The 25,983-nt window shown below is 50.0% G+C and overlaps 1 protein-coding gene and 1 long non-coding RNA gene across 12 annotated transcripts in view; one reads left to right on the plus strand and one right to left on the minus strand.

The window, feature by feature from the left end:
- BCORL1 (BCL6 corepressor like 1) overlaps positions 1–23,633 on the minus strand; it is a 59,809-nt gene extending 36,176 nt beyond the window's left edge. For 2 of the 9 annotated variants that reach the window (XM_032475902.1, XM_032475895.1), the window contains exons 1-4: positions 22,776–22,945; positions 22,137–22,216; positions 4,976–5,105; positions 216–306 (exon numbers count right to left, since the gene is read on the minus strand). In XM_032475902.1, the coding sequence (XP_032331793.1) occupies positions 216–306; positions 4,976–5,061 (177 nt within the window). In that variant the 5' untranslated portion in view covers positions 5,062–5,105; positions 22,137–22,216; positions 22,776–22,945. The other 7 variants (XM_032475896.1, XM_032475904.1, XM_032475898.1 and 4 more) reach the window with 7 other exon arrangements.
- LOC116662235 lies at positions 23,172–25,750 on the plus strand. 3 transcript variants are annotated; one of them, XR_004318257.1, is made up of 4 exons: positions 23,172–23,407; positions 24,468–24,580; positions 24,896–24,976; positions 25,451–25,750. It is a non-coding gene; the product is annotated as an uncharacterized LOC116662235 (long non-coding RNA). The 3 variants fall into 3 exon arrangements; XR_004318256.1 differs by lacking the exon at positions 23,172–23,407 and adding an exon at positions 23,680–23,827; XR_004318255.1 differs by lacking the exon at positions 23,172–23,407 and having other exon boundaries at positions 23,932–24,580.
- Positions 25,751–25,983: the final 233 nt, after the last annotated feature.

Below are 25,983 nucleotides of genomic sequence, written 5' to 3' on the forward strand. Positions count from 1 at the left end.
GGGCCCAGGAGGGGCGATTGCTGGTCCTCTTTGCAACTCGACCAACCGGGTCTCAGCAGAAGCAAAGAGCAGCTGGCCAATTTCTGTCTCATATACAGCAACTCCTCGGAAATACCCTGTGCCTTACTGGCCCCCTTCTTGGGATGGCAGGCTGGGCCCAGGCAGTTGAGCTCCACCCTTTGGCAGGTGGCACGTGGCTCCGCGTGGCCCCTTACCTTGGAAAAACTGCTGCTGACACAAAACTCCTGAGATCCAAAGTGCTGGCAGTCACCTGTCGTGGACTCCTCATCAGAAAGAGGTGCTCTTCTAGCATGGGAGACACAATCAGAAAAGGGACATGAGGCCTAGTATTCAGGCCACCGCCACCTTCCCCAGAACACCCCCTGCCTACCTGTGTTCTCATAAAACCTTCCTGCCTCACTTCACTTGGTGGCTTGGGGAAAACCACAAGGAACTGGGGTTGGGGAGAGGGGTCCAGGTTGCAAACTGAAGCCTTGGTGCCCAGTTTTTCAAGTTCCTGCAAAGGAGCCCAATCTGACCAGACTCCCCTCTCTGGGCCATGTGCCCTGTTTTCTAGGGCTCTCACAAGGGAGTGTGGAGGACACCCCAGAACCCTTCCTTGCCCCCTAGAGTTTATCTGTCAAGGTGAGTGCCCAGGAGGTACTGGATATTGCCAAAGGGGGAGAGGTAAATCACAGATGATCTCAAAAGGCATACAAACAGCTTTTCTCATGAATGCAGTCTTATTTTAAGTCTATAAGGGAAGCTGGCTGCAGATACCATAAGTGTAACCCTTTTCTAAAACAAATAACCCCCCCATTGTGTTTCCTGTTCTAAATTGGAATCATTACCTGTTTATCTGACAGGCCTGCCTAGAGCAGACACACGTCTATTACCACGTGTAACGATACTGATTCAAGGCCACCAGGTCAGGGTGCTCAGGGGCATTGCAAGGGCACAACTTCTTTCCCTCTAGGGTACCTCTTCCCCTTTTCTAGAGGACCAGCAAGCTCCAGCCAGCACCCTCCTTCCTACTTTTCTACTCTGGGTTGCATCCTAACCCCTGCCAGCTCGCCACCCTCCCCTTGGCCTCCCAGTACCACTGAATTTTCTCCCAACCCAAAGGGAAGCATTCAAGGACATAAACCCCAAATTCAAGTTGGTGTATTGCAGCGGGAAAGGCTTAAGGCCAGAAAGCTGGGTCCCAAAGGAGGAAAACTCAACTGTATCCCCAACACTCAAAAAGTCCTCTCCAAAATTTGGGTAAGAATCAGAAAATGGTATATCTTGACTGAAAAAAAAAAAGTCAGACTGGGAGGGTAAAGTTGGAGAGAGGACAAATACCCACTGGGAGTTTGGTATTTTGAGCACAGCAAGACTGTACCACTGCTGTCTTAGGGAAGACACGGGTGGGAATGGAGCCCTGGTGTGAGTGGCCGAGTGGAAGGTTTAAGCGTAAGAATAAAGCTCTGGCAAAAGCGATGCGCAGCGGCTCCTAGGGAGCAAGGCATAGGAATGCTCTGTGCGCCACTGGGGAGGTAGACTGCCATGGGCCTCACCTCCTCTTCTTCAGAGCCTTGCCCTGAGCTCCGTGATAGCCGGGGAAGAAGCCAGCACCCACCTCAGAAGCCACCCTAAGCAGGGGCAGTCAGGGTGCCCGCAGCCAACCCCCAAGAGGAAGGAGAAGGCCCTGCTACCCCTTCCCTCCCACTGGAACAGGGCACCATTGCTAGACCCCAAAATTGTCCCTAGGGCAAGAGAAGCAAAAAAGACAAGGGGGTCACCAAGGGCCTCTCCCCATCTTTTCAGGTCACCAGGAGGGGCCAACCAGGGGGAAAGGCTTGTTCCCTTCAAAAGGCAGCTAGGCTGGCAGAATTGGGAGGGTTCCACTGCTGGCAATGACTGTTGGCCACAAAGAGAAATGTTGGTAAAGAGAGGTGAGGGCTGAAGATGCAGTCGGGGGTTGGGGTGCGTCTCAAGGAAGGGGAGGAAGGGGGAGCCTGAGGGAAAGGGAAAACACACTTTGACATCAACTCCTGAGAGACCAGAAAAGCAAGCACAATACCCTGCTTTGGGCCAGGGGAGAAGCGTGTTCCAATTAGACTGGCCAGGGGTGGTTTTGGGGGGAGGATGGTGGGGAGGGAAAAGGAGCAGCAGGGCGCCCTTCATGAGGGACAGTAGAGGGGAGATGCTATTTCCATTTTCCCCCTCCTGATCATACAAAGGGGAGCCAGCTGCATACTTGGCCCTGTGCTCAGCTCCCATCCCGCATAAAACCACCCTGAAAGCAGAAGCCCTGCCTGTGAAGGCAGCCACCAGAGAGTGGCAGAGCCAGCGGGCCCAGTGGCTCTGGTGGTGGCAGCGGCAGTCCTGGCTACTCCAGCCACACCCACGCCCAAGTGCCAGCCCCTGGGCTCTGGGAAGATGTCCTGCAGCCACGTTTCCAACCCTCTGAGGAGAGGGCTGTGTAAAGCCAAGCAAACATTAAATTACTCCATTGAGAGAAGAGCCCGGGACAGGAAGAGCTCGCAGGGGAGGGGTGCATGGGGAGACCTGGGTCAACCCTGCAAGATGAGGAGGGTGCGGTGGCGGGGAGAAGGGAGCAGGGGTCAAAGCAGGCTTCAGTCAGGACTGAAAATCAATCCCGCTGTTTCTTCCCAACAGACATGACCCTGGACTGTTATGCTCAAGGCTTTGTTGAACTTAAACCAGAAACAGCCATAACCTTTCAGGGCTGTTTTCCTAATTATTAAGGGCTAGCACCACTGTCAAACCAGACCTTTTTCAGTTCCTGTTGGGCCCTAACTACATGGCATACATCTCGCTTCTTAGATTGCAGCCCCTGTAGACTCTCTGTGCCTCAAGCCCCACAGCAACCCAAGACCGCCTTTATCCCCACCAGGGTCTTCCCCAAACACACCGTGAGAGAAATTCCAGCCGTCACCTGAAACTCCTACTCATCCCCCAAGCTGCAGCTCAAATGTTGCCGCCACTGAGAAGCCTTCCCTTACACCCCCAGGAAGTTTCTCATTCTTGCCTCTAGACTCCCATGGGACCTGTACATGCCACTCTACAGCACTTACCACCGACGCCCCATGACTACTGGTTCACTCTCATTAGGTTTAATAAGTGTTTGTTGAATGAAGGAATGAATGCGTATGAGAAAGGAAGCAAGCAAGTAACGAAACAGGGATTTCACTGGAGGCTTGACTAGAGTCAGCCACCTGGGGCCAGCAGAAAGCCCCTGTCCCCTATTTCTACAGTCCTCAACTCCATCTGATGAAGCTGGGCAGGTTTCTCAAACACAACTTTGAGTTAATCCCCAGATGCAGCTTTACACCCAAATGACTAAGTTCTGCAAGTTGTAAACGGCTGAGAAAGATGGTTTTTAAATAAGGTGACATCACATTTTGGAAATCAGCTATAGTATGACCTAGACTGTAGTGGGAAGGTGACAATAAAGGGTAGAAGATCAGAGGTGACAAAACTTAAAAGGTCATTTTAACTATCAGGCGTATTTGTTAATCTAACATCCCAAGAAAGGTCCAGAAAGAGGGAAAAATCAGGTTCAGGCCCACCTCCTGCTCCTTTTTCAGCAGGGATTTAGGATGGACAGTAAACCAAGGTAACTTGTCCATTGATTTATTTGAAGGCTCCTGTCCAGATCTCCACCTCAAAGTCTCAACTACTTGTAACTAGTTGCCGATGAATACTCACATAATCGATACCACCCCCCCTGCCTTCCTCCACATCATCTCAGTTATCTTTTAAGGACATACCTCATATGCAAAAGAAAATATCTTTCTTGTGAAGACCTGAGAAGTATTTTGTCTTGAATTTTATATTCTAAGATCAAATTCCTTCTAAGTCCATCTCTAACTTGTTCCTCAGTACAGAGAACATTAAACTATCAGGCACTAATGGCTTCTTAAAAAAAAATTAAAAGGTCTATTCTCCTCACCCGAACCTCAGACAAGTACATACTTTTCCAGTTAAGAACAGAAGAAAGTAGATACACACAGACATCCATTCCTTTTCCTTTCACAATTGCCAACACTCCTCCACATGCACACACAGCCATGCATACACTTCCAAGATGTACCCCTACGAAATGCCAGATCTTGAATCCCAGGAAAAGCCATATCATTCTGCATTCTACGTGATTGATCTGATGTATCTAGATTTCAACAGACGAAATATTGAAACAACAGCTAAATACCAGCAAGCAGCGGGGAGTCATGCCTTCTCTAAAACTGGGAGAGGCATGGCAACCATCACATACAGCTCTTTGGCCAAGGGCTATGAAAGTCAAAGGTAGAATCTGAAGGCCATTTTGAGTGCTCTTCATACAAGGCATGAACAGGAAATGGTATAGCTTGGTCAACCCCATATTCTGGTGAACAGAAAACTGAAAACACACATAGATCGGGCAGGCATCACCAACTCTCAATTTTGTTTGAAAACAACATTAAGCAGTTTGACCTTCCTTTGATACTTCATAAGGATCTCACTGCGAATCATCGTTAGCCTCGTGAGGCAGGAAAGTGCTGATCCCCAGAATCCCCACTAACAGCTCCCAGTATAAAGCTGAATGATAAAACCGCCTTTCTTCCAGGCTTAGATCAAGGACCAAAAATATCTTACACGTATCCTTGAGCACAGAACATGGATGCAGCAAATAAAAATTGCAATCGCCTGAGCTTCCCTCTACTCCACAGTCTGACAGTTCTTGATGAGTAGACAAATACTAGTTGGCCAAAGGTCATCTGTTGGCCTCTTCACCTTCATCTAAACAGGGACAGTATGGCCAAACCAGCTACTCACACGCCCCAGCCCCAGCCCATCTCAGCAAAATTAGAAACAACCAACAGCCTCCTCCCCAGGCTCCCTCCTCAGGCCCTGCTGCAGCTACCCTACTGGTGAGCAGCTACCGCTCACTGGAAGCCGGCGACAGCCACCTTCCCAGCCTCCTCACCTCTCCTCGTTGATGCCACACATGCGAATCCGGTCAGAACTGGTCCAGTTGTGCACGCCGCTGTAGAGCGGTGCTGTAGAGATCATGACAGCCACTCAGCACCAGATAGGACCTGCTGTGGCCACTCCCCCTGGGGAAAAAGAACCCCCAAAAATCAAAACTTGTAACACGGACAGCTGCTTTAACCACCTTTACCCGGACACATTTAAATATATCAAGGTAATTCTAGCACCAAATTGTGAAAGCAGTCTCTCTCACGAGCCAGCCTGCTATGGAAAATGAAGGCCCAAATGAAGGTAAGGGAGCACCAGCTTTCCAGGAATCCATAGGCTTCAGGATGGAGACAGGGACGCTGTTAATCACCTAGAGTGATTTTCAAATTATCTTAAAGACAGATATGTATGAGTGCTCGAGGAAATTCAATCTATTTCAGACAAGTGAGATGACAGTATATTTTTCTACACACATTTAGCCCAACCAACTACAATTAGAGGGTCATTCCCATATATGCACAGTGCATTGAAAGACTACTGAGGATCTTTTTCTCGTCAAGTCTCTAATCCACAAGTACTGAAGTATTTGAGTGACGTAGCCAATATAAGCTCTCTAGAGGAAGGACATGCTTTCTTTATGAGCCCTTCAAAAATAATCTATTCTCCTTTCAAGTTAGGAGTTATATAGATACAATGTATGTATCCAACCTGGCTTAAAGCTCCCTTCAAATTAGACACAATACTCCTTGTACTCTGACCACAAACAAGCAAACGAACAAAAAAACAATGTTCTATCAAGAATCACACATTTCTGTCCCTGTCCCTATCAGCCTGTCATCCCCATGACCTACCACCCTCTTCACTGGCCAATGTTGAGCTCTCGCTGTTGACAACCACTGTACAGCCAATTCACCTTACAGAGAAAATCAGGCATCAAGAAAAGGTGGTTTATCCAACGAGCTCGTCTTGAGATACTTAAATTCCAGTTAACTTATCAGCTAAAAGGCTTATTCATCAAAGCTCAGATGAACAAAACCCTACAGTGATCAGAATTTTATGCTATTCTCCACTTTCCAAAGAAGTAAATCACAGTAAAATACAGACATGTCAGGGATCTGTTCTACTTATCCTTTATACAATTTTCAGAGATTGTCCACATTCAACACAGTATCATTTATTCATTCAACAAATATTTATTGAGCACCTACTATGTGCCAGCACTGTCCTAAGAACTGGAGGTTCAACAATTTAAAAAGACCAGAAATCCCTGCCTTCATGGAGTTTATATTCTAGTGGGGTGAGACGGACAATAAACACGTTAAATGACTGTATGTTATAGGATGTTAGAAGTCGGTATAACACAGGCTAAGGGGCATGGCGGGGCCGGGGCAGGGAGCAGAATGGGCTACAGTCAGAAAATGGGTGGTCGGGGTAGGCCTTGCTGAGAGGGAGACATTTAAACAGCCTGAAGGAAGCGAAGGGGTGAGCCATGTGGATGTCTGGGGGAAGAGCACTCCAGGCAGAGGGAACAAACTGGCAAAGGTTCCAAGGCACGGGGTGCCTGCTAAGATCAGAAAAGAGACAGGAGGCCAACGTGGCCGGCGCAGAGGGAAGGGACAAGCGACAGTCAATGAGAGCAGAGCAGGGCCGCATCCCCCCATTCTCCTCTTGTTCTCACCCTACTCCTGTCTGTCACACATGATCCCGCTGCCTTCGCCCCTTCCTCTGTGCCTGCCCCTCTCCTGGCTTTCTGGGCCCAGCACCCACTGGCCTATTTGGACCCTCCCCTCCCGCCACCCACCCCAGAAACCTGGCCCTCATCTTGCTCAGTCTCCTCACCTCTGTCACCCTCTTCCATCCCTTCCCCTTCCCTCCCTCTTTCTCTTCCTACCCGACTCATTTCTCAGCCTCTGGCCTTCCCTCTCCTCTTTCAATCTCTTTTCCATTTCCCTCTGTTCCTCCTCAGCACTCTCCTTCCCCCTACTGTTCTCCCTCTCCTCCCCTCTGCTTCTCTTCTCCTTATCTCCCCCTACATCAGGCCCCCCCGCTCCAGCTTTCTCCCCTTTCCCACCTCTCCTGCCCCAGTCCTTTCCCTCCTTTATCTCACTTTCCTTATTTTCCCTCAGGCTCCATTCTCTCCTCCTCTTTCTCCCTCCTCAGGCCTCCCCTTCCTGTCCACTCTTAGTCCTCAGCCTTCAGTCTCCCTCTCCTGTCCTTCTGTCTCCCTCTATCTCTCCTTCTCAGTCTCTTGCTATCTCTGCAGCTCAGTCTGGCTGTCCTCCACCCCGGCCCCTCTCCGTGTGTGTGTGTGTGTGTGTGTGTGTGTGTGTGCCCTGCTCCTCCTTCTCTCTCAGCTCAAGAGCTCACAAAGTTTCACCTTGCTCCTGATGACTCCCAAATCTGTATCTCTGGGAGCACTGATGACTCCCAAATCTGTATCTCTGGCCCTGACCTCCCTCCTTAGACTCAGACCAGAATTTCCAGCTGCCAGCAATTTGCTGTTAACTGGATGTCTACCAAGCCCCTCAAACTCAATCTGTTACCAGAAACCTGCTCCTTACTCCCCACACCCAGCATGTTTCCTATCTTAGTTAATAGCACCACTATTCCCTAGCCTGGAAATTTCAGAGTTCAACTCCTTTTCCCCCCACCCCCACCCCCATTCAATCAGGAGATAAGCCTTAATAATGCCATCTCCATCCTCTCCTTCTACCCCTCTCGCCATGACCCTGATGCAGACCCTTATCATCTCTCACTAGAATATTACAATAGCCTCTTAACTGGTCCCTCTGCCTCCAAATCTCTTGGTTCTACAATCAATTCATCTTCTAAAGCACCAGTTCGATCACATCACCACCCCTCTCCTTCAAAGATTTCAATAGCTTTCTTCTGTCTTCAGAATCAAGCCCGCATTTCTTAGCACAGCATTCAGGGCCTTCCACGACCTGGCCTCAAAGCTCCCCTCTAGTCTCCTCTGTGGCCACATCCTGTGATCTCCCTGTTCCCTTGTCACCCCGACTCCTGACCCTTCCCTGAACAGACTATTCAGCTTCAGGCTGGTTCCTCATCCTGAAATGGCTTCTCCTGTGCCCCCTCCTCCTCTCTCTGTCCCCCTCAAACTCTAGCTTAAATGTCATCGTGTCATCTCCGCAGCCCCAGCCCCAGATCAGTTAACTCCTCCCTCTCTGGTACTCTTTAAACATTTCATCCCTATCTCGGCCACAGCACAGAATCTTAGTCCCCCTGCAATGTGGTTAGTTGGGGGCGTGGCATGTCCGTCTCTCCCACTAGACAATCAGCTACTTAAGGTAAGAAACATTGTCTCTTCAGCCTCTGGTTCCTCTGCAATGTCTTACATACACTAAGTACTCAGTGCGTGAGTGTTACATGGAAGTCAATCCTGGATGGGAATTGAGGCAGTCACTCTTGAGAAATTACAAGAAGGAAAATACCCCCCCCCAGAAGTATCTACCATCCTTACTTACTATAAAAAGAATGTTGTACTTCAACAAGAAAGCTATGCATTATCTATAGCATGCCCTTCCGAGCTGCCTGATTCTAGCCCAGTTCATTGTCTTTGAGCTATTTTGCACCTCTGTAAATTGCAGGTAACTGATGGATATGCAAACTCTGTCTTGTCCCATGGAGTTTGGATTGACTTCCCTCCCCACTGTGGAAAAACCAGTTTTGCCTCCATTTGCAATTCAATTCCTTTACTCCATATAAATTTGTGCTTTTGGACTTTTTCTTTGAGCCGGCTATAACATCTGTCTGGTTCCCTTGTTGATTAATGAGTAAAATAAAATCACAAGTGTTCGTTTTTTGTATCTGTATGAGACTCATGATTTTCCTGAAAAGTATCTTTAACATTCCTAAAACAGTTATGTGGGTTCACACACAATTTCAGAAAGATTTCAACAAGGGGTAAGACAAATGGATTGACTGCTTCACATCAGTTCAGTAGGATCCCACTCCCTAAACATCCTGGTTAATCAAGTTTTGACTGTTTCTTAGAATGTCTCAGAATGTCCCAGCTTAGGAAACAACAGCTCAACCTGTTGGCTGATATACCAGGTACTTTTTTTCTCTCTCTCTATGAAGCATTAGAAGACTCAGGCAATGGAAGGGGCTGCTCTTGCTGTAGGACAAAATTTTAACATGAATTTTAACACAAGTTTTAGTAGCTATCTGAATATTTGTAGGCAGCAGACATAAGTCAGTCACCATGGCTTTTTCACTCTTTGGTTTATTTTTGTTCTGTTAGAGGGGATTAGTAGTTTATAGGGTCTGGGACAGAAACCAGAAGAGGGAATCCTGGCATTTGGAAACAGAACAACATGTAAAATTACCTAGGTAAGGGAGTTTTTACACCCACCCCTGGGCACAATCCCCAAATAACAACAACAAAAAGAAAACCAAGTAAAAACCAAAACAACTACCACACAATATACATTTTCTGACTATCCAGAGAGCAAACTTGATGCTAGGCACCCCCATTTTCACAAGACCCTGAAGATAGAGCACCTGCTTAAATCCTGGCCTCCCACTATTCTTTAGGATTTTGTCAGAGCAATACCCCTTCCTACTTGAAGCCCTCTGCTAATTAACAGTAGCCTTTGCAGAGGAGGGGAGGGGTAGAAAGCACAGTCAGGAGAGAACCTAGCCAAGTGTCTCCACAAGAAGGCAAGACCAGTTCTCTTGAGCCCGAGAGTAAGCAAAGAGAACTTCTGAAGAGGCACCAATGGCGTCAATGCCCACATAGGATGGGAGGAGTCAAGGTGGACAACACACACCGATAATTTCCAAGTCAGAATCACTGAGGCACTGGTTCAAAATACAGATTCATAGGTCCCAGCCCTGGGGATTCTGATCCAGTAGGCCTAGGGTTTTGTTTTGTTATTTATTATGTCCTATCAAACCAATAACCACTCAACTGTACACTACTACTCAGGAGAGGTGAGCAGAAAGGGAAAATCTTACAGACACGCCACACTTGGTAGGAGCTGCTGGTGTTCACATTTGAGCACCAGCTTGCTTTCACTCGTAGCGCCCACAGTCAGGTGTGGTGTGCAAGTCTCAATCTCTATCATTCCCCTGTCTGAGAGGAACCATCACATCAAAGGCAAAAGGCAAAGTTCCTGCAAGGAACTTGGAAGAAACCTGGTAATCCCAAGTGACCCAGGAAGCACAGGCCCAAGGATAGGAAATAATATCTCAGAGGATTTTCCCAGATGTCACAACCATGTAATTGTTAAGAAATGAACAGCTGCATGGCCCCAGAATCAAATGCTGGTCTGGAAGGCAGTAGGGCCACTGGGAGCTGTTTCCACTTTGTGGGGGAAAACTCAAAAAACACATCCAACTCATGGTGAGAACAAAGGAGAAGACATGCTCCACCACCCCAAAGTGATCAGCATGGCTGAAAAATAAATAAATAAAACTTCTCGATTTAGGAGGCACATGTACATGTAAGTAGGAGGACTGACCAAGATCCGAAGAGATGAATCCAACCAGCAGGCAGCAGACAGTGGCAGCCAGGCATCATCAGCACACTATAAAACAGGGGAAACCAAAAGGAAAATGGGCTAATAGGAGAGCAATAACCTTAAAATGGTGAAAATAGCAGCTAAGCTGAGAGCGAGCAGGTAGTTGAAGAAAAACCATAATTTAGTAGAAATCTTTCCCCCCAAAAAACCCAAAAGGAAATTAAAAAACACTAGAAGACAAGCGCAGGTGTGAAAGGCATAAGAGACGCCCATAGCATATAACAAGCAAAAAGAAAAAATGAAATAGGGGAACCTGAAATATTTCACCATCATGGGCCAAACTGAAACACTGTGAGGAAGCACTGAAGACAGACATTTTAGAAAAGTTTAGAGAAAATACATTCTCAAAAGGGGAAGAACATCCAAGTATAGCCCAAGTTAGGGCCAGGAGGAGCTGGTAATAGGGGGTGGCCAGCACTAAAATCTCAAAGGAGACTGTACAGATTAGGTAGACTTTTTTGGTTTTGTTTTGAAGGGAGGATGCCAAAACAAGCAGATTTCACAACAACTACAAGCCAAAGCACGGTCGTTGTGCGTGTGAGGAGGAGAAGGACATGACAAGAGGTAACTGAGCATCTATCTGACAATTCTTTTAAACAAAGGTAGGCATTGTTAAACTTTTTTAGTTTTTACCCTTGAAATAGACCAGAGAGGGTGTTTGTTAGTCCAGTGGACAAGTTCCCCAGAATCATGTAGCTCCATTTGTGACCGAAGACCCCTTACGTGCAGAGCAATTGGCGCTGGCAACGCATGGGACACAACTAGGGCCCCTACGCAACAGCATGAAGCTGGCCATTTACTCCCAGTTGGACTCTACCATCAAGACAGTAAATTAGAAACTCAAGATTAAGAAGGCCACAGTTAATAAACTAAATCTGGTACTCCTCCTCCAGGCCTCTTTTGGTTCACACTGCCTTGTGACCTGGAAGCAATTATGACTTTAAAAAAATGAAAGAGCCGGAAAATATTCATCTTGAAGCCTGGCCCTGAATATGTCCTCAAGAGGATAGGCGTGGCCAGTAGACAGTGAAAGAAGGAGGGTTGGGTCAGTGATGACTAATAAGTAAAGAAAACCAACTTTGGGACCTACTGCTCCAATAGAAATCCAGAACTCTGAGGAAAGCTCCTATAAGACAGAGGTATTTGCATTCAGATTTCACAGAAGCAAAGGAGAGGCCACCTCATTACCCCACTTTGCAAAAAGCAGCATCTAAGACACCCTCAAGGAGATCCAAGAGACCATTGGCATTGAGATCCTTGGGAAAGTGAAAAGGCCATGACTTCCACCCAGTCACCAGAGTACCTTTAGAGAGATGTGAAAATGTCTCAAAGTCACTGTTTTCAAAAGGAACGTTTACACATACCCAACAAGGATAACACTATCTGGCTTTAGATATGGAACCCCAACCACAGATCTTACCCTCCTTGGCCCTCTGCCTTCTTCCACGTGTAGAACTAGCATTCTTATTTTCCCTACTTAATCACATATCACAAAGCTTATCCCCTAATGAGAGAGTTCTTCCAACTTAAATTGTTCTAATTTAATGATTTCCCATATAACGATATTCTAATATTCTCCTCAGGCTTTCCCCCCAGTATCTATATCTCCTCATCTTTCCCTATCATTAACCAAATACCATTCCTTGAAACTCAAGAGTCCCACATACATGCCCCAGACACTCTACTTTGCTTCCTTTCATGCAAAACAGGTTCCTGTACCGCCACATCTCACACACACACACACACACACACACACACACACACACACACACACACACACACACACACACACAAGCAAATGGAAATAATCTGCTGGGCAACCGAAAGGAAGAAGAGTCCCTTTGCACTGTTCATCCCTACCTTTTGCCTGACTAAATCTAGTCTAGCACTTCCTAGCTCCCTTGAGGGTTTATTTTTTTTTCTATCCAAATATTTCCACTAGTTCTACCCCCAGGGATCAGTCTTATAAGGGACATTGCATCCTGTTTCCAGATACATTCATTCCTGTATTTACTGAAAAGGCTAAGAAGTTGCCTTCACATAGCTCTAACATAGCCACCTTCACAGACTCCTTGGGTACCTCCATGTTTGAAAACCTTGCCTATAAACATTTATGAGACTTGGGTACAAAGGAATGTTAACTACCTGCTAAATGCAATGAGAGCTTACTCATTCAAATGAACGTCGCTGTTACCTCCAAAGCAGTCACCTTGGGAGGCTAGACATTCATCTCAAAAGAGTGACCAAGGCTTGTGATCTCTCTGGAGCTTTTGTGGTGAGCATTACCATCCAAACCCCTCCATCCAAACCACACACCCTTTTCAATCTCCTCACCACTGAATCCCAACCATTCAGTCATTTTGATGTTTTAAAACTGCCAAAACCCATTCAGAATCATCTAATCACACAGCAGCAACACCCTTGAAGAGTGATATACAGTCGGCCCTCCATAACCCTGGGTTTCACATCCGCGGTTGGCTGAATCCAGGGATATGAAACTTGCACGCGGATGCGGAAGGCCATCTGTATTCTTTCTACTCTGCCATTTTATATCAGGGACTTGAGCATCGGTGGATTTGGGTATCCATTTTGATATCCACAGGCTTCCTGGAACCAACACCCCGCGGATACTGCCGGATGACTATATTCTAGTGCTCACAGCCTAAACTGGGGAGGGGGACGAACTTGGAGGGCATTTTCAGCCCCTACTTCTCAACCATCTCACACACCTCACTATGTCCAGCTACTATGCCATCTGTAAAAATTGAGAATAACCCAAAATCACTCAAACGGACCAAAGGTAATTGATTCCAGCAATGAAGTAGACAAAAACAAGTTTTAATCTCTCATGTACATTTTCTTGCCACCAGATCATTTTCACTTTTGCCCCCACTGCCAAGATACTTTTTCCTATTATTCAAAAAGTACTCACTTCCATTTCCTGCTGCAAGGAAATTACTTACTCCATTTAAGGAAAACACCTTATTATGGCTCTATAGCAGACCTAGGCTCTAGAAACAAGATTTTGTACAACTTCTACATGTCACAGATATCTAGAAAACCTAAGTACTCATCATAAAATTAATCAGTCCTTTTCAAAATGCAAAGCCCTCTCAAAATGTCACCCTAAGAGGGTCATCTTTTGAGCACTTCTCATTTCTACTAGACCAAAAAAAAAAAGTTGGCTTTCTTCAATTTGGTCTTCAGCAGGACCATGTGATTATTTTGTGTCTTTCACACTCCAAAGGTGAATCATTGTAATCTGAGACTTGAACCCCTTTTATGAGGCTTCTGTGTCCTCCTTGCCATAAACTGTGACAGTGGTCCTTAGGTGTCTCCATTTCAAGTATACTTCATTCATGATATGGAATTTTTCACCTAAAGAGGATTCCCTCTCATCAAAATGTGGCCTTTAAAAAAAAGTGTCCTGGACCTCTTACACAAATATTTGGAGAGGCCATACCAGCCTATTTTTTCTATTCTCTCACTCCAGACTATGGGCTCAACTCTTTTTATATATATTACTCATTCAAAGGTACACACACACACACACACACACAATTAACTCACAGAATTTAAAACTCTCAATATTGGCTCCACCTGCTACCAGTCTATAGGTTTCTCAAGGAAGAAAGTATATTTCTACTTCTTTTAGTAGCCCCTCCGAAGAGTGTCTAGCATGAAACAAGGCACACAATATGTACTCAATAAATACTTGCTAAACTACAGGGAAACACTGAAATCCCCTCTATGGCAAACAGAAACCAAGAACCCTATGTAAAAAGCATTGGGTCTATGGATTCCTTTTATTTCTCATGCTCTCTTATAAACTTTGTCTTTTTTCTTTTCCTTACTTCCACGATAAAGACAATCGCAGAAATAAAATAAAACTGGGCTGGGACAAAACAATAAAGTCAATTTCCAATTATCTGAGTGTGGCTTAGCCACAGCTCATTTTTAAACCTAGCCAACTTATGGACTGCCTTCTGCCACTTACAGTAGATGTGTGCTCGGGGAACAACTCATTTTAATATTTGCTTAAGCAGAATATAAATAGGAAGGTAAATCTGCTGGGGAGGGGGACAGGTAGAGAATAATAATGCATTTCCAAAGTCAAACAAAAATTATTAATTTGTTAACTGATCTACTGTTTTAAATTGGCCTGCTGTCACACTCTCCCTATATTGGCATAGCTTATTGTTGGCATCAAAGTCCACTTTGGCTGCAGAGAGGGACTATATTTTACAGTCCATCGTTTTCCTCTGCCCACAAGTTTGGTTTCGGGATACCTGAGCTACTTGCGATGTTATTCTCTCCTATCCAATTGCTGATGAATACACCCTTATCATAGGGCCATACCAGACCCGGGCTCTATCTACCAGCTCTTGTAGAACTTCCAGATGTCAGAGACAGCTGGGAAGCCCAACCAGTCATAATTAAACACAGCAGCCCTTTTCAGAAAGCAATAGCTTTTTAAAATGTCACCCTAGTAAACTAGGTTTGGGTCATTTTTAAAGCATGGACCAAAATGTCCCCTGAAGTTTCAACTGGATATACACCCTTCAGTTCCTGCTCTGAAATACTGAGCACAGCTGTTAAAAAGAAGCTGCCACTTCTACCTCAAAGGTGGGCGCTATAATGCAGTGATGAGCCAAGCTACTTCTTCCTACCACGTCATAAATGCTAAATATGTACTAATACAACAGGAATATGGCGAAAAAGCAGAGAATCAAGATACAAGGGAAGCACTCAGGAGATATCGATAGCTTTCAGCTACCATGTTTCCATAGCATAATATAAAAAGGTAATGTCATAGGATACAACTGAATAAGAAAAACTAGATTGTAATATAATAATAGATGCCATGTATTGGGCACCTGCTATGGCCCTGGTGCTATATATACATCATATTGTGTAATCCTTACAGCCTTGTGAGATGAGGATCATCATCTCCATTTTAGAGATGAAAAAACTGAGGCTCAAGAAAGTTAAGTGACTCACTTCCTGCCACTAGGAAGTGGAAGAACAAAGACTGAGTAGCCTAAGGCTGTATGCCTTCAAAGGCCTCCAGGTAATTCTGAGCAGGCTAAAGTTTGAGAACCACTGGACCACATTAGCCTGTGCATGATACAATCAACGTAAAGCCTCGTTACAGTAAGGTACCCAATCAGTGCGTGGATCCAGGTATAGAGTGCATCCACTCATTCCCAGGCTCAGAGCCACATGTGGTGCATGTCTCTATAGAACTTGGAAAAATGAAAACCTCCTTGTCCCTGGACACTAGCATTATAACAAAACTCAACTGTACCCTTAAATGGCACTAACACTAAGATTTCTAGGCATACCTTAGCAATGAGGTAACCAAATTTTGTTTCTTAGCAGACAGTCAAAGAAGCCCAAAACACAAAGCTTTGCCTGCCCCTCACTACTCTCGATTCTTCACAGATACTTAGCTTAAGGTCTTCTTAAAACCAAATGAAGACGTATTCTGCCTCGCAGACTCTCACGAATAAAGCTGAAAATGATTCCATTTTACAAACAATAAATCATCTCTCTTCAAATTCATCACAATTCATTGACCAGGGAGAATATGACCTTGACATGCAGCCTGCAGCCACTTTTTAAACAATGATCCACTTTTTAATGTTTTATGGGGAAAGAGTGGTTTCTGCTTTAAAAAAAAAAAAAAAAAGAGGGAACCAGAACAGCATATTTGAATTATCGAGATAGAAAACAGAGTTAAATTTTACTCTTGACCAGAATTCAACTTCAGTTCACCAAAGAAAGTTTTCATCATAGAAGAGTGCTTTTAAGTTATGAACAGTGGGAATGGGTATGATTTAGAGAACAGTTTCTACATTATTTTAAGGATGACCATTCAAGAACTGGCATTAATAAAGCCTTGTATGTGAGATTATATAAAATACTGTACTAGCATCCTAGTGGTCAAAAGGTAGATTACTTATTACCTCCCTCTTTGGCAGTTCTAATACTAAACCTCCCGGCAAGCAGACTCACACCCAACTGGAACTCCAGCATTAAGGAATTTTCTTTCTTTCTGAAAACTCAAGGTCTAGGGCCTTTCTTCCCCCTTCATGGAATCATTAGTGGCTTCTCCCTTTTCCCGTCTACTTCATCTCAATAATCTCCACTTTCCCCAGCACTTTCTCTGTTCCACTCTAGTGTTCACTTTCCCACCCAACTCAACCACGAACCCCTCCCCTCTCAATCTCAGATGCCAGTTGACCCTGGAAAACAGCTCCCTATCCTCTGTGGCCCTTCTATTCCATCTCAAACTTAGCTCAGCCTAGAATCAGTGAGCCACTCCAGATGTCCAACCCCTTATTTGCACCTCTCCTCCATGCCCCCACCCAACCCACCAATTCTGGCCCAAGGCTCTCAGGTCACTATTCTTTATCCTGATTCATTCTGGAATTTCCATCATTCACCTCCCTATATCTAGGATTCCTCCCACTTGCAGACTGGAAAAACTGGTGTGTTCCCACTTGCTCCTTCTTTCAAGGCCATTCTATTTAGGAGGGTGAATTCCTTCCCCTATTCAGTATCCTTACTTTAGTCTAGATTTTCTAATTAATGCTTAGACTTGCAAGCCCTGGATCCCAGCTAACCTCTACTTCCTGGGCCTTCTTGGAGCAGCGGCTATCAAAGGCAAGTTTTCACCTTCTCCACACCAGCTCCAGATGACACCTGAGTAAACACTTTCCCCTCCTTTGGCTCGTTATCCTAACTTCTTTCTCTATTCTGCATTTTTCAGGCTGTACACTATCTCTAAACTCCCTATTTCTTTATGGGTAAATATATTTCTATTTCTTCCTACATATCAGTTGCTCCCCAACCCTATTTTTACCCAAGATCGTCCTTTTCTCTTGCCCAAAACTTACTGATTCTAGCATGAAAGCGTAAAGAGCCTTAAAGGTTCTTCAAATTTTATTTTGGAAAACATTATCCTGGAGATTTCAAGGTTCCACTTTTCCCTTAGTTGGCCCTAAAGTGGGACCAGTGATTATCATCTTTCTTCCCTCTTCACTGCCCAACCAACCCTCTTCTGGCTTCTCTTTTTGCCTTCTTTCTTTCTAGTATTCAAGTCCTTTTCTCCCATAATTCTGTTCCCCCAAAAGAAGCCCCTCCCTAAACCTCATAATCCAGATTTATCATGCTGAGATACTCTGCCACCTATATTAAACTTTTTTTTCCTATGTAGTGAACTGTAGCACAAATAAAGCAAAGAGACCTCTGAAGAAACCCTTTAGCTTCCCAAGAAAGTCTACACTGAGAAAGAAAGAGACCCTCCTCCCTTTCCTGTCCTCTCTTGGTGAATCAAAATAGCCAGAACTACAAGTGCCCTTGGTACAGCCACCATTTCTTCTGGAACTCCCCTCCATTCTGTCCAATCCAGACTTCAACAGCAGAGCTTACCAGGGACTTAGCTTTCCTCTGCCCTATCCCAACAACTTGCATCTCTTCCTTGTGGCTTAAAGAACTGGTCCTCCTCAACCTAGACATCAGAAGTACCCTCCTCTTTCTCTAGCAGTGACTTCTCAGAGCCAGAAAACCTACCTACCTTTGCTGCAAAGCTAGAAACAGGGTCAGCCCTCTTAATGTCAATTTGAGTAAGGCTCCGTGCCCCATAGCCTGTGTCTCTTGTCCCCTACATACACCCCAAGGGCAGTTGCCTCAGATGCCATATCAAAGGATGAGTCTGCCTAGCTATATTCACATAGCTTAGTCAAGATGGCCATGCCCCTCCTCAACTCTATCAGCCTTTAGATTCTCTTAACTTGTGCCACCAAGCCTCCTGCTCTTCCTGGCTCCCCCAATCTTTCCTACTAACTTTGCTTCTCCATCAAAATTTTACAGGCTCCTCCCCCCACATTTTACTTCTATTTGGAGCCTCTGGATGATTCTTGTGATTAGGTTAACCCATTTAATCCCCAGTGGAATCCTCCAGATTTCTTTCCTACATGCTGTCCTCTTCAGTACTACATGGTGACATCACCATCCAATTTAACTACCCCTAAACTCTGCTCCATAGTGCTGCCTACCACCTCTCCCAAAATAAATTCCCTCTCTCCCAAAATTTGAGGACAGGACAGGTAAACAGAGAACTAGATGACCTTTAAAGTCTCTTCCAACCTTGGAATTCTATTATCAACTTAATCCACTCCCAACCCCAAGTGCATCCCCCATCCATTTCCCCCCAAAACGTTTCAGCAGCGTGACTTTGAGAAATAGCCTTCTAAGTTGAAAGAACCATGGGCTAATGGGGGTAATGCAAAGTTGCACCCCCAGAAGTCTCACCAAAAATTTTTGCAATTGTACTCCACCTCTGTGCCACGGGGACCGCCTCCAAACTGCCTTGAGAGTATTCAGCTGTCGCAGAAGTTAGTGGGCCCCTTCCCACACACGCATAAAGAGCCCCTAAACCCTGGGCTAGAGGCGTCCTCACCTAGGGACGCCTGTCCTTACTGTCTACTCTAGGAGACATAAAGATTAAGTATCACCACGTCGTACAGCCAACATTAGAAATTTCAAAACAATAAAACAAAAACAGTGCTTCCACTGGGGGGAGGGGGAGGGGGAATAGAAGGGTAACCCCACTGGCCTCCTGGGTCTGCAGTGTGCTCCCCTCCCGCCTTTCCCCTCGACCACGTCGTTCCCTACGACAATCTCCCGCACCTCCCTAACGCGAAATCCCCAGCTGAGGTGCGGCCGGCTCCTCCCAGCCTTGCCCCGGACGTCCCTCTGGCCCAGCCTTCCTCTCAGTGGGACCCCAGCGAGGAGGGCCCCCTCCACCGTCCACTTCACCTCCCGGTCCTTTCCCGGGCCTCTGGGCACCCCCGCAGGGCTCTGTCCCGAAGCAGAACCTCGAGGAGCCAAGCCCACGAGGCCCGTCGCGGGACCCACCCCCCCGCTTCCTCCTCCCAGCACCTCGTCCTCCATGCACCCGGCCCCCGGGGCTCCTCGTCGTCGTCGTCCCGGCTCGTACCGCCCCCCGTCGGGGGCTCCACCCCCCGCCTGCCCCCGCCCCCAGGACGGCCCCCTCCCCACCGCGCGCAGACGGCGCCCTCTGCCCCGGCACGGGACTCTCTTTGGCCTCCGTTCCCCGCCCAGAAGCGGCGGCGGCGGCAGCGGCAACGGCTGCGGCGGCCCCAGCAGGAGCAGCAGCGGCGGCGGCAGCGGCGGCGGCGGCGGCGGCAGCAGCGCCGCCCCGGCCCCGCCCCGCCGCCCGCCAGAGCCCCACGCCCCGCCCGCCCGCCCCGCCGCCGGACTGCTCCCCCCGAAGCCCACCACTAAAGCCCCCCCACTCCCCAGCCGCGATCCGTTCGAATCCAGCTCCGCAGGGCCTGCTGTCCGTTCCTCATGCCCCTTAAGACCTAGGGTGGGGGAGCCCTGGGGTTCGCAGCTATCCCTCTCCTTCCTTCTCAAGGGCTGGGGGGATTGCCCCTGATCCCGAAACCCGGCCCCGTAACCGGAGCCTCCCTCCTTGCAGCCTTCGGCTTCGCTCTCAGACCCCTTGCCTCCAGGCCTGGCGCGAAGCGGGTGGAGAGCTTGCACGCTGTATCTCCCCCATGGCTTGCCGGGGCTAGTATGAATTGCCCCCGATCTCATCCTCCTTCAATTTAAGCCCCTTCCCCGCCGCGCCTGGCCGAACGGCCCCCGCCCCTAAAGCCAGGGCAGCGGAGCCAGGGCGCTCCGAAGTCATCCCCCGCCTTTTTTCCAGGGACTCGGATAATTGCCCCTGCCCCCATCACAGCACTCCCACTCCCGAACCCAGGCCCCGCCGCCACCTAGGGGTACCCCTTACCCTACGGTTCCCGCACCCTAACACCAGGGAGAAAGCAGCTCTGAAAAGCACCCGTCGCACCTCCCCTCTGAGGTTGGAGGGTATTTTCTCCTGGTCTCTTCAAGACTTCATCACGGACAGCACCCCCCACCAAAAAAACAAGCCCTTTCTCGCCCTGCCCTGCTGGCCAGCCTCCCTTCGGATCGTCGGATCCTTAGATCTGGGGGTTGGGGCCAGGTAGTTAGCAAGACCGCAGCCTCCACCTCCCTTTCCGAGGAGTGGGGTAATTCCAATGGTTTCCCCCCCAGGATCAACCCGACCCCCGTTTCCATGGAGACCCCCGCCCAGCCGGGAAGAAGACTCTCGGATGGTGGCGAACAAGTCTCACCTGGCTAAGGAAGAAGGGGTGAGGAGGGGGTAGGGTAGGGCAGGGATGGGGTACGAAGGTGGGAAGTGGAGGGGAGCTGTCCCGAAGGGAGGGGCGAGGACAGAGCGAGCTCCAGGGAGCGCTACGTCCGGGGACACGAAGAGGACGGCGCCCCCGGGGGGCAAGCCAAGCGGCCGCGGGGCGAAGAAGAGACAGGGTTGGGGAAAGGCTTGAGACAGAAAGAAGCGGGTGGGGGATACGAGAAAGCCGGGGAGTCAAAAGGGGTGGAGGGGTTGGGGGAGAGGAAAAAAAGACGCACCTGTTCCCGAGTCGGCTCCGCGGGGAGGCTCAGGCCGCCACCCGGACTCCCTCTTACCCCCTCTGAGCCACCACGAGACTAATACTGCCCCGATCTGATGCCCCCTCCGCCCCTTATCGCCACCGACCTCCTTCTCCTCTCTCTCCGCGGCGGCGGCGGTCGGACTCTAGGAACTGAGAGGAAGAAGGGAGGGCTCAGCAAAGCGGAGGAGAGACAGAGCCACACACTGGCAGCAGCCGCGGCGAGCGAAAGAGTGAGGGGGAGAGCGGTGTGTGTGTGTCTGTGTGTGCGAGCGAAGCCTGGTGGAGTGGGTGCCGGTCGCAGGGCTCGACGGGAAGTGGAGTCCGGTCGGGTCCGCGGGCGGCGCCAGCCCCGGTTCCGAGGGACTACAACTCCCAGAATGCCGCCTACCGGGGGGGGAGGAATGGGGAGGAGGAGGCGAAGGGAGGGAGCGAGCAAGAGAGGGAGGGACGAAAGCAGGGAGCAAGCGGCGGCGAAGGGGGCAGAGCCAAGCAGCCCCGGTGACACTGGGAGGGGAGGGGAGGAGGAGGGGATCGCTGCGAGGACCGAGAGGATTCCGGAGAGGGAGGCAGCGGTGGCTGCAGCAAGCCGGGCAAAAAGCTAGACTCCCAGGAGAGGCGGAGGCGCTCAATCCGAGGGGTTGCAAGAGCCCTACGCCCCCCCCCCCGCGCCGTACGCCCCACGAAGGGAGAGGTTGAGGAAGGGAAAAGATCAGTGCACCACGGCCAGGGGTTTCTCTCTTTCTTCTAACGCTTTCCACCTTATGCCCCGACCTGACTTTCTCAGGCCACCGGTGCTGGATCCAGTGTGCAAATCCGGAGACCCCAGATCTCCTCTGCCTGGCAGCACAGAGCAGACGCATTCAGTCCCCTTCTCCCAGGGGCCTGAGGGAGGCTCCCCTTGCTGGCAGGGCGTGACTCCCCCCTTCTTCCCGCCCCCCCTTCGTCGCCACCCCCATCTCCCTCCCCGGAACCCCTCCCCTGAAGCCGGGGCTCGCGTCGTCTACCTCCCTGCCAAGAAACGGAGTCCCTCGGGGGCGACTACCCAGCCCCCTCCCTTATACTGGGCCCTTACCCACCAGTATCCCCTTCTTAGCGTTGCCCCCCTCACCGAAGTAATAGTGGGGGCGACCCAGGTTGGACTGGTGGCTACTTTCCCTCTGAGACTAGCCGTCCTCGGCCACACCGACCCTGTGTAGAGACAGAGAAGCACATTAATACTCCCGTCCCCCCCCCCATCAAGTTCGGATCCCCGTGGAAATGGCTCACTAGGAAAGAGGGGTTGGTGGTGGAAGTGAGCTGAGGGGTGAAGCCCAATCCTCAAACCTCATCCCTGGCGTGGAAATCCAGGGATTCATCGCTTTCCTTAAAAGCCATCAAATCGCTTGGGAAGGGGGTTAGTTGGGGGGTAGATTATCTAAATCCCAATGTCCATGCGACTCGAAGCGACGCTACATGTAGGAATAAGATATGAACTAGGCTGCTGCCGCGAGAGGAAAAGTATACATCCCCCCGTCGTCGTCCACCCCCAAACACACACCCCTAGGAGAGTCAGATGGCTGAGGAAGAGGGGGGGAGGCAGTGGGAGTGCTGGAGGGTGAAAGGGTTGTGACGGGGAGGGTCCGCGGCCCCTTGAGAGCAGAATCCAGATGCTAAAGAGGTGGGGGGGGCGGCATAATTGCAGACGGTGTCTCTCCTTGCTTTTCCCGGAATCGCCGCCGAACACCGTCTAACGCTCGTAGTTGCTTACCAGTCAATCCCCTAGCCCCATTTGTGCGCGTTGAGGCGGCTGGAGCCCGGGAAGCCCGGGCACAAACTCCGCGGAAGCTGGCCTTCGCCGCCGCCGCGCTGCCGCGGGCCTCCCTCCCTCCGCTGGCGGCCCCGCGGATCTACCTTCGCCCCCGGCCGAGGCCAGACCCCGCTCGCAACTCCACGCCCCTACTCCACCCCCGGTTCCCCCTCCCCTCGCCCTCTCCCCGCGGGTCCGGCCCAACCCCTAGCGCCGCCCCGCCCTACCGCTCGGTCCCGAGCCCAGCAAGTGCCCCGAACTCGCCCCCCGCCCCCACGCCCAGGCCAGTCCGGCCGGGCCTCGTTTCCACCTCCCGCCGCGCCCCGCCCCCGAATCCACGTCCTACTTCGCCACCCAACTCGGCCCGGTCCGGGTTCGGCCCGCGTGCAGGCCACCGGAGTCCCCGGTTCGGTCCGGTGTACGGCCACCCACCCCGCCCTTGCTTGGGTGCCGGCCTGGCCCGCTGCCTGCGCCCGCCGAGCCGACCCAGGCGCGCGGTCCGGGTCCGGGTCCCGGTGCCGGTCTCGGTCCCGGCGGCGTTGCCGCGTCTCGCCACGAGGGCTCGGTCCACGCAAAATCCGAACCCGCATGGGGTGGGGGCCGCCGAAAGCAAGTTTCTTTATCTTCCCTCCGCCCCCGCCGCAGGGCCGCGCCGTCTCCCCCCCACCCACGGCGCCCCCTTCACCTGGGCAGAGCCCCTCGGCCGCTGTCGCAACTTTGCTCTTCTCCACGCTGCCGGGGAAGCGGGCGAAGCGGGAGGAGGAGGGAGGTGGCGGGGGGTGCTGGGATCAGGCCGCTGGGCTCCGGGAGGACACGTGGGGGAGGAGGGGAAGGAGGAGGAGGAAGGGGGGGCGGGCCTGCAGTTCTCGGGGCTCCCCCTGCCAGCCCCGGGGAAGCCGGAACCTCGCCGGGCAGCCGCAGACCCCGCACTGGCCACGGGGGAAGAACGGAGCCACCTTCCCCGGCCAGTCCCTGGCTCCAGGAAGGAGGGGGGGCGAGCAACGCCGCTCGGGGTCGGAGAGCGAGCGTTTTCGCTTGAGCTTTATGTGTGACTCTCTCTCTCCGTTTAGCCTCAGTGTATGGCGGGGTGGGGGGGTAGGGTCTTGCATGCCGGGGGGGGGGCGCCCCCGCCAGACGCCCCGCCCCTCCCCCGGCCCCCCACTTCCCTAACCCAGGCGACCTCGGTGCGTGGCTCCAGCGCTCAGGCACCCAGGCTAACCGCGGGCGCAGCCCCAGCCCCGGCGCCGAAGTGGGACAGGTGCTGGGGAAGGGAAAATGCCGGGGCTCGCTGCCTCGCTTCGCGTCTCTGGGGGGCCCACCCTGGGGGCCAACCCTTCGTGGCAACCTCCCGGTCTGTAGACCCCCTGGGCAGACCTCAAAGGGCAGCCCCCGGCCTGGGCGCGGAGGCATCTGGCAGGAGTTGGGGGGGGGGCATGAGCGAGAGGCGGAGGGAGGAAGGAGAGGGACGAAAGGTCTGTAAAGGGGGAAGCCTGCACGACTCGGGCCAAAAACCTGGCTTGAAGAGGACTCAGCTTCTGCCTGCTTTCCCTGGGTTCCGCAGCCACCAAACTGAACCCCTCGACCCTTACCCTTTACCCTAACGACTCCTCGCCTGGCCAAAGGAATAAATCCTTGTATGTGTTTACATCCCAGGCTATCCCCGGGACTGAAGGGCTGAGAAGCCTGGGTCCACAGTGGAACTCGGATGACTTTACATTAACTCTGAGGAGGAGAGCAGCTTGCGGTGGAGCTGAAGCTGCCGGCAGGTTTGCTTTCAGTCTTAGGGTGTTTCTTAGCAGCTCCAACCCTGAATCTGTGGTGGGGACTTCAGAAACATCGCCTCAACCTAGAGGGTATTAGGGGAGGTGCCCAGCAGTTCCTGGAGGGTGCAGGGCTTTGTAAACGGAATGTGAAATGAATAGCAGGAATTTGGAAAAAAAATCTTTATGTGCAGATATATTGATATTATTTATTAATATTTATTAATACTAAGGAAGCCAGAGGGTGATTTGGACTAGAAGGAAGCCCTGCAGGATTAATGTCTTCCTCCTCCTCCTCCCCGCCCCCCTCCTTTGTCCTAGGCCCAGAGGTTCCATCTAGAAGCTATGGGGTGTCTTCTCTCCTTTGGAAGGACTTTAGAGATGGCAGTTGAGACTTACCAGGTATGTCTCCCTCACCTGGTTTGAAGAATGTGTGTGAGTATTGTGGAGGAGAGCAAGCCACTCAGGCTGCAATGGCTTTGCTGTTGTCTGAGGCCTGGTGTTCTATGACCCCTCTTGCTTGTCCTCACCAACCTCAAAATCTATTGCCAGCAGTGTGGACATACGGCTTGCCATTTTACTTTGCTTTGGGAACCTCTTCACTAGCTGTTTTCCTTGACCACTCCCACCCTGCCACGCACCCCTCACACACATCTTAAAAAGTGTTTGGCTGAAGTTACGCCAAGGGAAAGTGAAAATTTGGAAATGATTTCTTTAAGCTAATCAACGTATGAATTCAAAATGCATTATTAAAGGGGGAAATTGCCTCTATTGGGTCTGATGATGCAGGCCCTACCAATTCTGCATTGATTTAAGTTGGCTGTCTTCGCTGATTTTAATTAATCTGGTAATTACTAAATCTCCATGTCTCTTAAGGCTTTCGGGGCCTTAGGGCTACTTTGCTCCTTGGTTTGAGGCTGAAACGGATTCTGGACACCTCCGTTCCCACTCGTCTGTGTCTCACCATTTGGCTGCATCATTTATCTGACGAAATGAAGGTTGGGGCAAGATGGTTATTTCCTGGCTGAAGCTCTAGCTTTTCTGAGCCCTTTCCTGTTGGGGGCCACACTTCCTGCCCTACAGGAGATGATGGGAAACCAAGGAGCAGGGTGAGGAGAGCTGTGGGAAACCTTGTAAAGAATGTAGATATTAATGATAATTTTATTTGAGGCTAGAACCACAACATCATCATAATAATACCTTACCTTTGTACAACATCAGAGTTTACAAAGTCCTTTCACTTGTGTTATTTCATTTGTTTCTCACTACAACTCTTGATTTTGTAATTGAAGAAACTGAGTCCATGAGTGGCTGTGAGTGACTTGCTCAAGGTCACGTGGCTTCAGTTCCTGAGCTGGGTCTCAACTCTAGTCCTGTCTCCACATCCAGAGCTCTTTTTAATATGGTAT

This window comes from Camelus ferus, chromosome X (genome assembly GCF_009834535.1).
Source record: "Camelus ferus isolate YT-003-E chromosome X, BCGSAC_Cfer_1.0, whole genome shotgun sequence".
NCBI classification, from domain to species: Eukaryota; Metazoa; Chordata; class Mammalia; order Artiodactyla; family Camelidae; genus Camelus; species Camelus ferus.